This window comes from Cyprinodon variegatus, unplaced genomic scaffold (genome assembly GCF_000732505.1).
Source record: "Cyprinodon variegatus isolate N-32 unplaced genomic scaffold, C_variegatus-1.0 Scaffold6, whole genome shotgun sequence".
Taxonomy (NCBI): domain Eukaryota; kingdom Metazoa; phylum Chordata; class Actinopteri; order Cyprinodontiformes; family Cyprinodontidae; genus Cyprinodon; species Cyprinodon variegatus.
Genome location: NW_015150459.1, coordinates 922,891 through 934,559, shown reverse-complemented (window position 1 = coordinate 934,559; position 11,669 = coordinate 922,891). Strand labels below are relative to the sequence as shown.

General features: G+C 37.8%; 2 protein-coding genes across 3 annotated transcripts in view; one reads left to right on the top strand and one right to left on the bottom strand.

Annotated features, from left to right (window-relative positions):
• Window positions 1-5,636: 5,636 nt before the first annotated feature.
• snip1 (Smad nuclear interacting protein 1) lies at window positions 5,637-9,301 on the bottom strand. The gene is made up of 4 exons (XM_015374593.1): window positions 9,008-9,301; window positions 7,797-7,926; window positions 6,483-7,027; window positions 5,637-6,370 (listed from the first exon to the last, which is right to left on the bottom strand). Exons 1-4 carry the CDS (start codon window positions 9,166-9,168, stop codon window positions 6,115-6,117), a joined length of 1,092 nt encoding a protein of 363 aa, XP_015230079.1. The 5' UTR covers window positions 9,169-9,301; the 3' UTR covers window positions 5,637-6,114.
• A 266-nt stretch (window positions 9,302-9,567) lies between these two features.
• The window catches only part of dnali1 (dynein, axonemal, light intermediate chain 1), a 19,410-nt gene continuing 17,308 nt past the window's right edge, over window positions 9,568-11,669 (top strand). For both annotated transcript variants that reach the window (XM_015374911.1, XM_015374919.1), the window contains exons 1-3: window positions 9,568-9,933; window positions 11,030-11,163; window positions 11,240-11,409. In XM_015374911.1, the coding sequence (XP_015230397.1) occupies window positions 9,856-9,933; window positions 11,030-11,163; window positions 11,240-11,409 (382 nt within the window). In that variant the 5' untranslated portion in view covers window positions 9,568-9,855. The remainder of the gene's footprint in view (window positions 9,934-11,029; window positions 11,164-11,239; window positions 11,410-11,669) is intronic.

The following is an 11,669-nucleotide window of genomic DNA, read 5'->3' as shown; positions in this document are numbered from 1 at the left end:
TCGGATCTAAACCTAATTGAGAACATTTGGGGATGGGTGGCAAGGGAAGTTTACAAAAATGGACATCAGTTCCAGACAGTGGATGCCCTTCGTGAAGCCATCTTCAACACTTGGAGCAACGTTCCCACTAGCCTCCTGGAAACACTGGCATCAAGCATGCCTAAACGATTGTTTGAAGTCATCAACAAGAATGGTGGAGCTACTCATTACTGAGTCCTTTTTTTTTGACACTTTGATTTCTGTTTTGGGGGGTTTTTGGGTTGTTTTTTTTTATAGCTATGGTCTTAAACTTTTGATCAGCTGAAAAAAAATCATGTTTGAGTGTAAATGCAGTTTTCAATTAATTCCACGCTCAAAAGTTTTTGTCTCTCACGCTGATTTCTTCTTTGAACATTGTGAAGCTCTTCTTAGAACCTTCTTTAGATCCAATTGTGCAAAATGCAATTTCTTGCAATGTTTTGACTGGTCTGAAGATTTTGATAAGGAGTGTACTATTATTTACTTTATTGTTTATTAAAGTATACTTTAGTAAACTTAACAATGTCCCAATTTAGTTCAAAGAAGTATTACTTTAGTAATACTTTAAGTACACTTAAGTATTCTTAATAGAATTTACTTCAAGTATACTACTGTTTTTCTAAGGGAAAACTAGGCAAGTTCCTGAGGGCCCCGTAAAACTTATTTTTTTATGTATGGTTAACACAACTATTACTTATTTGTGCACATACTTTCATTGCCCTCAGAATGCTTATGATATTATGTCAACTTAGCACTTTGTTGCCACATTTAGTGACTTTTCAGATGGTGCTTTTTTCCACAAAAGAATCTAGCGACTTTTTTCTCCTGCTGGAGACTTTGGCGACAACATATAAAAGTACAAACTCTGCCCTCCAGAGCAAGTAGATTGGAGACCCCGCCTCCTGCTCTCCTCTGTGTTGTCTGCTGTCAAAAAAGGAATGTCTACAACTTTCTGTATCTGTACAATGGGCCTGTATTATCTGTTGTCTGCTCAATTCATAGGGACACATGCCTGTCTTTGCCTAGGGCCCCAAATTTCCTAAATCCACCCCTGCCTGGAACTTTATATTTAACTTATGTCATACACATCCAGAGCAAATGATGAAATAACTTTATTAAAACTCTGCTAATAAGCTCACGTTTGAGTGTTGTAGTAAAGATGCATCTAAAAGTTGGAGGATAGTGGCCCTCGAATGGAGTTCAGACCCCTGGCATAGGCATACAAACCCAGGGGCCATAAGCTTCAGGTTTTTTCTTGGTCCATTTGGCGACACCTAGAGGATGTGAAGTAAAACTTTCAACTATATGAAAAAAATCCAGGAGAAATATGCAAATTACCTATGCGAAAAACAAAACAAAACATATACTCCAAGTTGTTTTTGTTCTTGTATAGATTTTGTGTCTGCCTGCATGGAGACGATTGCTTTCACAGCTTTTAGGGGGAATTTTTTTTTTCTGATTATTTCCTGATTTTTTTTTCTTTTTTTATGCAATTTCCAGAATGAAATTTCATCACATCACTCTACAACCTATTTGTGATGCATAAATTGTAGATTAACTTTACCGAACTGTTTGGAACTGATTACAAGCTGAAAAGCAGCTCTATCTTCTCACATTATGAAAAACCTTGATATCAGGTAAGGCACTGAAGCACCTACTGTCTGTATAATGCTCAGATCTGTTCACCTGGTTCACTGCCTCAAACAGCCCTAACCTGTTGCATAGACAAACGTTTTAATTCAGGTTCAAAAATACTTTATTAATCCCGAAGGGAAATTCAATGTTGTTGTAACTCACCGGTTTTTCTTTTTTGCAATGGGTTTGTTGAAGGAGAATATGATAACCTCTTTGACTCCAACGTCATGGTAATAGGCAAACTAGCAGTCCTGATAACTGCATGTGTGCTTGCTTGGCTGAGTGTTTTTTGGATTTGGAGTGGAAAGGACAGATATCCTCCACAAAACTTAAAAGTCTCCTGAGTCAGTCTGGGGTTTAAGAGGGGCTGTAGAATCCCACAAAGCTGCATTGCACAAGTCCTCAGGACACCATCTGGACCTGGTGAATCATTATCATTCAGTTTTCTCTTGACTTCGCTTCTAGAGACAGACAGCTGGGAGACAGCGGGAGAAGCAGCATCTTCTGATTTGTCAGAGAACAAGAGCATTGAAGCATGAAGGTCTATGGCAGAAGGGGAAACATTTAAGGTGTTACAGAGAAGCTTTGGGTCAAAGGACAGTAGAATGTCCTTTTGACTTTGAGCAGGAGAGAAGAAAACTGACCTATCTGAACTGAACCTATCACTGCAAAAACATCTTAAAATGAGTAAAACATTCTTAAAATACGTTTATTTACCATTTATTTGAATAGGGAAATAAGATTATCTGCCAATAGAATTAGTATTTTTAGCCTTAAAATAAGATAATTAGATATTATTCACTTGATTTAAGGGACTACACATTTTCTTTCTTATTTTTTTATGTAAATTGTCTTATTCCATCAGCAAAATGTCTCATTTAGCTCCTTAATTCAAGAAGAAATGCACTGAATTTAAGAAAAATTGACTTACAGATTTACAAGGATTTACATTTTTTGCAGTTTATTTAAGAATGTGTTCACTTCATTGCCTCTGTGTGGACAGACTTCCATCTGTCTGAACCTCCTTCTGCTTGAAGCCTGTCATCATCTTCTTTCCGGATCACGCGTCTCTAATTTTGTTTATCTGGAGCTTGTTTTCCAGCCTGTTCCTGCCTCTTTGTTTTCTCATATCTTGACCTATAGTTGTATACTATCCTGTATACTAAATCATTTGTTGCCTCACTTCCTGAAGGCTCTTTGTTCCTTGTTTAGCAGTTCTTTCACATCCCTAGCGTTCCAGAGTTTTTCATTGGGGAAGCATGTAATTCTTCCGGGGGATGGTATATCTACACAGAAGTTTATGTAGTCAATCACACACTCAGTTGTTGCATTGAAGTCCTCTCCATGTGGCCAACATTCCAGTGCGTAGCATCAAAACAACCATGCGGGGTTTCATCAGCCTTGTGTGACCAGTTCTTTTTACAGCAGTTTGTCTCTTACAAAGAGCATTTTACTCCAAGCAGGGCAAAACAAGATTGTGATCCAGCTTCCCTAGAGGGTGTCTTGTTTAAGAGATGTATGAGTCTTTTAATTTGCATAGGACAAGTCCAAAGATTAGTTTTCTCTGGTACAGCAGCTGACAAACTGTTGGAATGGTGGCAGTTTAGCAGACATTGAGACATGTAACAGACAGTGAGGTGTGTAGCATGACTTTAAATGGGTTTTCCATTTCTCCTACACTGTCTAGATTCTTGATCACTGCTGCACTTTATAGATGGTAATGTTCATTTCACTGTTGTATGCTGTACACATTGTAATTTGGTTTTGTATACACTTTGTATATATAAAATGGTAATAAAGTTTTTAAAGTATTCAAAATAAACACTTAATTGTTAACAATTGTTGCCACAATTGCATTTGGCTGTTGTGTCTGTAGTTTGGCAACAAATAAACTGAAGACATCACACAAAGTGGGGCAGCAGCAGAAAGTGGAATGTAAACAATTACCGAAAGAACACCAGTAAACTCTCTGGGCAAATACTAAAGACGAAAACCAACTGCCACCAGTTTAATATCTGGGTTACAAAGACAAATCTGCACTGTAACATGTCCTGGATCTGTTACTCACATGCACTGCCATCCCATCTCCCTTGAGATTTCCATCCTTCTCTTAATCTCTGTCTGCTTGTGTGGTTAGAAACCCTGGCAGAGACACTGGAGGGATATGATCGTGCAACAACGTTTCAATTAAAACACATAATGCATCTTGATATTCTGGTTGGGTCCTTGGAGTTCCTCTAACTTGTTTCCTAAAGATCTCACATTGCTCAGAATGATTGTTACTGCTCTTCTCTTTTCTCCTTGCTCCTGCTCTGCATCCTCTGTGCGTCGTTTTTAACTCAGCTGGTACTTGTGAAAGTAGTTGAAGTATTATTCAAGCTTTTGAGATGTTAAATAGCTGCTCCAGGGTTTAAAAGACCAAATTGTTATGATTGCCATCGCTACACAATAACAAGTGTCCAGAGAGGAAAAAAAAAAATACTGGCAAAAATCCATCAGTTGCACAGCATCAAACACCAGAGGCAAAAAACTAAAAAAACAACAACAAAAAAAAAAAAAACTAAAATAATAATAGTTCAATGAAGGAAATCAAATTCTTTAAAAAAAATACATCAAAATCATGTTAGCAGAGCTACTCCAACATACAGCCACCAATCCGGGCAATCCTAGCATCAGCTAAGCAGCTGCTTTAGGCCCACCTGCAAGAAAGGAATCCCAAAAGCATTTCTGTTTGGTAATTTCAATCCTCTTTTTAGCCAGTAAACTTTATGACCAATGAATATTATCTTATGAGATTTGAGCTACACACTTGCATGTTATTTAGTATTTTTGTTTAGTAGGGCTGCCACTAACGATTATTTACCAAATTGATTAATCTGTTATATTTTCAATTAATGGATTAATTATCTAATAGCCAAAGGCCCCTTAAAGAAGAATTTTTACAAAATTAAACCAGGGGAAACAAACTTTCCCACTTGAGGTGTTCTGGATAGAGCATATTGACCGGTTAATTTAAAAAAAAAAAAATCTTAAATGCAAAATGTTTATATATTTTTTCTTTACAATTTTCAGATAATTTCTGCTCTTAGTGGGTTGCTGTCAACTAAAGGGCTGTTTGAGAGTCTCTATACACCAATTGACGATTTATCGTTGACTGAATTTGTTAGTTATTTCAATAATCCATTAATCATGATTCATCTGATTGTTTCAGCCTTAGTTCAGACAAATGTGACATAAAGCAGATATTAAGCTATCATACTTGGTGCTTTAATTCAATTCTGCTTTGAGCCTGAGTGTGGATTAGGAGGTGGAGTAAAGATAGCATGTTGTCTTTTCTAAATAGAAGTTATTGCCAGTTGTTATAGTGCCAGTTATCTTCTAGGAACTCTTCTGGAATCTCTGGAGATGATTTCACACAGTTCTTTATAAGATGAAGGCCAATATGGAAAGACTTGAGCATTCTCTTCAGAAGACCAATAACAATACAGTGCATAAAAAAAATAAATAAAAAGATTACTACAAAAGATCATTCCTGTCTGCAGCTTTCAACATCAATAACTTGTTGATAAAAATTTAATAGCTACATTTGATTTCCCATTTGGAATAATAAATTGTTTTCAAATCCACTATTAAAATCTGTCTGGCTTTTTTCTATATTTTTTTACAACATTATAACCTCAACATATTTCAACTTCTAAATTTGAAAAAAAAAAAAAAAAAAATAGTATTAGCAAAGTCACATCTAAACCTATTGGCAAAAAAATATATTCATTTGGTAAATTACATGCAGAGATAGTGTGTCTTACATATTGGGGTGATTTTTCAGGAAAGGAAAGCCTGAGATCATTGCTTTTATTATATACACTAATCTACTGATCTGATCTACCATTCTGAATCATGCATAAAAAAATATATGTACACCAACAAAGCCTACATTACTTAATATTCTTTAAGTATAACAGGAACGCTAAGAATGTCAAACAGCCACAACCGGTCACTTTTTTTTATTTACAGTACAAAAAATAACACTTACTACAAATTGATCTGAACTGAAAAAACATGGCAGTCTCTGAATACCCATTGCAGTTATGCAGAGACAAATATTTCTCCTGCTTGTTCTACAAAAAAAAAGGTCAAAAGAAAAATAAATGCAATCTGTAAGTCTATACTTATTCTGTTAATAAGAAAGCTTTAAGAGTCCAGGGTGCACACTGCAGTCATGTTTGGTACCCTGACACATTACATGAGATCAGGAAGATCAATCATGCATCCCACAAACCTGAGAAAAGGAGGTCTACTTTGACACGACTGTGGCAGGATAAAGCAAGACTTCATTTCTTACAGAATATGTACAACACTACTCGCTTTCAGTAAACAATTCCTGCCTTTACCAGTTTATAAGTCATTTTTTAAGCACACAGCTTTATTTTAAAAGAATTTCAAATATCGTATAATGGGCTATCACTCATCAAGCCCTTCGTCATCTTCTTCCTCCTGCTTTACATCCACTTCGCTGGTATCGGAGAACTCATGCAGCAGGACGTACTCGCGGCTGCTGAAGCCAAACTTAAGAACATCTTTTTCTTTGAGCTCATAGTAGCGCTGGGGTTCAATCCGCTGATTGTTCAAGTAGGTGCCGTTTCCAGAACCAAGGTCAATAATGTAAGGCCTTACCCTGCGGCCAGTGGTGCCATCTGCCCGAGTATACTCCACCAATCTGCAAAACACACAACCACAATTAACATTTATAATTAAGGTTAAACATGGTCCAAAAAAAAAGAAAGTCATCTAAATCGTCAGAAAACAGCCATGGCAGGTTTTCTTCCCACCTGTACTGGAATACTGCATGTTGCTTGGAGCAGGAGGGATGGTCAATGGGGATATCAGCGATTCTTCGCTGTCGCCCCAACAAATAGGCACTCTGTCTGTGGATGTACATCACAGGAAGTGGTTCATCATTCTTAAAGGGGTACAATCTCCACCTACGCTTTGGAATGCGAGCCTCAGGGGGCTCGTTGTACTTGATCACCACTCCCCGGAATGTGTTGGTGTCTTCGGTGAGCGCGCCTGACAGTTCAAAGTTGGGCTTCTCTTTCTCAGCAGGAGGAGCTCTGGAGTCATCACTCCCTCCTTCGGATGTTCCAAAGTTAAGGTCCTCTTCTTCTTCTTCACGCCGTTGACGATTTTCCCTGCGCCGCTCGTCATGTTGCCGACGCTCGTCTTGCTGAGAAGCCAGGGCGGTTCGTTCTCGGTTCCTGTCTCTGTTGTGCTCCCTTTCCCGTGACCTGTCTGTTTCCCATCGGCTCCGTCTATCATCCGACTGGTCACTCCTCTTTCTTCGGCCATCACCACCTGCCCTATGTTCGTCCCTTTCCTGTGGCATTTACAAACAAAGCATTTACAGAGTGAATATATGTTGTGATATATAATTTACACCATTTGTATGAATAAAAGCTTCCTCCTAACATGTTATGGAACGCAAGTGTTGGTAAAATAGTGAAATGATTCCATGCTGTTCTAATAACAGCAAGACAACCTTTTTTTTAAGTTACTAGTGGCTATAAAAAAAAGAAAATCAAAACTAAAAAGTTGAATTAATTTGTATATTACAAATTTAAAGACTGATAAAAATCACCATAGCACAACACTGCCAACACCATGCTTTATAGTTTGGATGGCCTCTTTATGTGAAGTGTTTTCTCTTCACATTGATGCATTTTGAATAGAGCTCACTGCACCTTGTTCCAGATGTCTGCCCTGTACCCATCACGGTTTATGGAGAAAGAAACAAATATATGGAATCCTACACTGAACAGCTGGCTTTATTACATCATTATAGTAGTAAACAGAGATGGTAGACTCCGTATATTTTTAATATAAATTGTTAGGGGAGTTGATTGAGAGTTTCATATTAGATGGTGCTTAAAACAATCCACACTATCAAGAACTTTTAATTGGTATTTAGAACAACCCCCCCCCCCCCTTATTACAGTAAAGCACACAGAATTTTGTAGAAGAACCATAACACAACGTTTGATGGATGTGAACACTGGTGCACAACCAACATGTGTATAGATATAGTGGGTTTCAATCCCAGCACCACTCATTTTGTTGATTTGAAAACTCAAACCTATTCTAATTACCCGCTTAATTTTGACATCACCACCACGATGAGGACTGCGGCTTCTTCTGTTTCTGGGAGATCCTCTACTTGTTCCAACAGGAGAGTTTGTCCTTCCATCCAGCGAGCGCTGCCTAGCCCTGGGTGGTGATCTACATGACAGACCAAACAGACTCCTTAGCTAAGCACACAAGTTTGAATACTTCATTCACTACGAAATCAAGTAAAATCTTCAATTAGTTTTAAATATGTGACTGTCATTTTAGGCAGTACCATATTAAAGTCAAAACCTTTTCCCAAAGGTCTACATTTTCATTTTGTGTATAAACAGAAGTCTTTGGTTATTGTCAACTAAAATAATCTCTCCAAATCATCATCAACCTTTAAGCAGCTTTAAATTATGTTTAAGTATACATTTGGTGTCTGAACAGTTCCAGAACCACAAGCACTCTGTGTCAGACAGTAATGCGTCTATCCCATTACAGGGGCATGACATAAATAGTATCCAATTTTAGAATGACACCAAAAACATTCGGGGGGGAAAAAAGCAACAGAAAATCGATACAATAGTGCAGTGGGTAGCACTACTGCCTTGCAGCAGGGAGGTTCTGGGTTCGATTCCTGGCCTGGGGGTCTTTCTGCATAGAGTTTGCATGTTCTCCTTGTGCATTCGTGGGTTCTCTCCCGGTGCTCCGGCTTTCTCCCACAGTCCAACCATGGCTTAATTGGTTAATTGGCTTCTCTAAATTGGCCTTTAGCTGTGAGTAATACACTGGCGACCAGTCCAGGATCTACCTTGCCTCTTGGCCATTGACTGCCTGAGGCACCGGCCCCACCGCGACCCTGACAGGACTAAGCTGGAGAAGATTGATGGATGGTGATGCGATCGAATAGGTGTGTAAAAAAAGGATAGATTTGAGGCAGTAAAGAAAGATGCAGCATTCAGTGCTGCAACAGGTTATGGATGGGAGTAAGGAAACAGTTAAAAAAAGCGAAAAATATATTCAATGTTATTTTTTATCAGTATTCGAGCCTGCAGATTCTGTATATTTTATCCATTTATTGCTATATGTAGTTTAAAAAAAATGCCCCCCAATAGAAGCAACACCATCGCTGTTCGGATAAACGGACACAAATCACTCCCGATATATGTTCTAATCAACAAATACAAAGGCTAAATGCGTGTCTAAAAGTGATATAACTAATTCTGTATACGGATCTTATTAAATATACCTGCTCCCTCTTCTTCTCGGTGGACTCGATGTCCCGGTAGATCTGGACCTGGATCGACGTGATCGCTGTGGCCTGCTGGGGCTCAGTTTCTCCTGTTTTATCTTTACTTCGGTCTCCCGCGTCGGAGACTCCCTTCTTCGGTGCCGTTTCTCTTTTGTCATTTTAAGACAAAATAAATGTAGCAATATGGATATAGTGGAACTAAATGTACATCTTTACGCAAAAAAAGTCAACAAAAACCTGCTTCAAACCCTTACAAAACTTCTGGCACTGCGTCGTTACAACCACTTCCGGTTCCTGTGGTACACAGAAAATGGATCTCGGCGGAATCTTTGCCTTCTTTAAAAGTTCCGCTACTTTTGACGTTGCACATTCAAATTGGCCACATATATAACTTATATCTAAGGTGCTGTTGTTTTACTTATTAATAAGTACAATTTATAGTTCTTGTTAGGTGTAAAAATATTAAAGAGTGTCATAAGCGAACATTAGGTGGCTACTGAGTCAAAAAATAAATTAAAATAAATTCAATTAAATATTTTTTTTTCCGATTGCCAGATTTCCAATCACGATTTGTCGAACTAGCTGACATACCGTTTTTTGTGTGTTTTGAAAAACTAACCCTTCATCAAAAAAGATCATATATTGGGTTCTTGTTTTGATAATTTAAGCACAGCTTAAGTACTTCTTTCTGCCATGCCATTTAAAAGACGTCAGGGACGACAGGACACCGTTACCATGACGACAGTTACAACGAACTTCAACGAGCGAATAAGTTTCGGTGTCTGCGGGCAAAACTTATTTTATTTTTCCTTTGTGTTAAAAAAAAAAAAAAAGGGGCATGAAAAATGATTCCTATATCTGATTCTCTTCTGAAATATGATAATCCGATGTCGATCAAGAATTCAGAGACTAAATCTCCAAAGGTGAGTTTGCTGCAGTCACATTGAAATGGTAGGTTTGGCCTATGTGGTTAAAATAACAACAACAACAATAATAATAATAATAATAATAATAATAATAATTCAATTAGGCCTCCATGTATACTAATTAATTTAAACGAAAATGGATTACAGCTAAATAAAATAGTATTTTTTTCAAGGAAGAATAAATAGTTTCTTAGTTGATTGCTTAAGGAGTGTCTTCACCCAACGGCGAAAAAAAAAAAAAGTTTTAGCTCTTATTCTGGATTCAGTCTTTGATGAGAGGTTTGCTTCATAAGGATATCCAGACTGTACTTGTTTATATTTTACACACCACACTTTCCTTACACCAACGTTTTCAAGACAATTTACATTTAAAATAAGGGAAAAACAATTTGCCTTCTCTTATTTCAGGAATATAAAATCTAATGATCTTATTTTAGGAGTAAAGGCCAATTAATAACTACTCATTCCAATGGAAATCAAATTGTATTTACCTACTAAAATTAAGGGGAAATACACTGAATTTAAAATAAAATAATAGATTAAAAATAGAAAACTTTATTGATTTCATTTGGAGAAATTTATCTCTGCATTTAACCCATCCCCTTGGGGAGCAGTGGGCTGCCATTGTGCGGCAGTGTGGAGTTCAGAGTCTGGTTCAGGGATCCAGAGTGGCAGTCTGTGGAGATCGAAACTTGCAACCTTCTCAGAGCACAAGCGCACTGCTCTAATCACAAGGCCAACACTCCCAACATAAATTAAGAACATTTTTTAATTATTTCTAGATAATTTTTTTTCAGTGTGGTCGGCTATTTTCTTCCCATGATTGTACACACCTGAACAATGTTTCTTTAAATGACATTACCTCAAGAGCAGGCTGCACAGCTTACAGCCCTGTTGCTTTGCAGCAAGAGCTGCTGAATGCAGCTTTTATCTTCTCCTCAACCATACGCTTGTTCTCTCTTGGTCCTCCACAGCTAAAGACACAACTGTTAACTGGTGTCTTTAAAGTGCTCTTAGGTGCATTCAACTATTAAATAGATTCAACTATTAAATTTTCACATAACTTTTCTGTTATCTGGTATTCTCTGGACAGCTGCATAAAACAGGAACAATCCCTCAGCAGCCATCAGACTTCAAACCAGCTACTCCACCTTCTAAATCAAAACCTGCAATAAGTGAAGACAATGAGGAAACCAAGGAGGTCCTGGAAGTCATTTTTCCACCCAGGTATGCCCATGTTCTTATTTAGTAAAAACTGTCCTATTTATTTCAAACAATTTATTCTCAACCATTAATGTTGCAGGGAATGGATGGACGGAAACCTGCTGTGGGTGCAGAAGGTATCTACTGCTCCGTCTACAAGAGCAGATGTTATCCAACTGAAGAAACAGCTGGATACAAAGCTGCAGCAGAGACAGGCCAGGCTTACAGGCCTCTGTCCCATTCGCAGAGAGCTTTATTCTCAGTGTTTTGGTAAGGAGTTGCTCACAGTATTTTAGCAAGCTTCTGCTTGCTTACACACTTTTTAAAGTCATCAAGCTTCTTGCATCATTATGTACAACTGACCAAAGATATGGGGGGGAAATGTAGCATTAATTTCAACTTGTGAGTTTTCTTTGGATGAATCAAGATTTTAAAAGAATACTCTTGATTTTAGGCAGGCTATTCAGAGAGTTTGTTAGTCTTCTACAACTAGTTATGAAACATTGTCTTATTTCATCGATCAGTTTTCT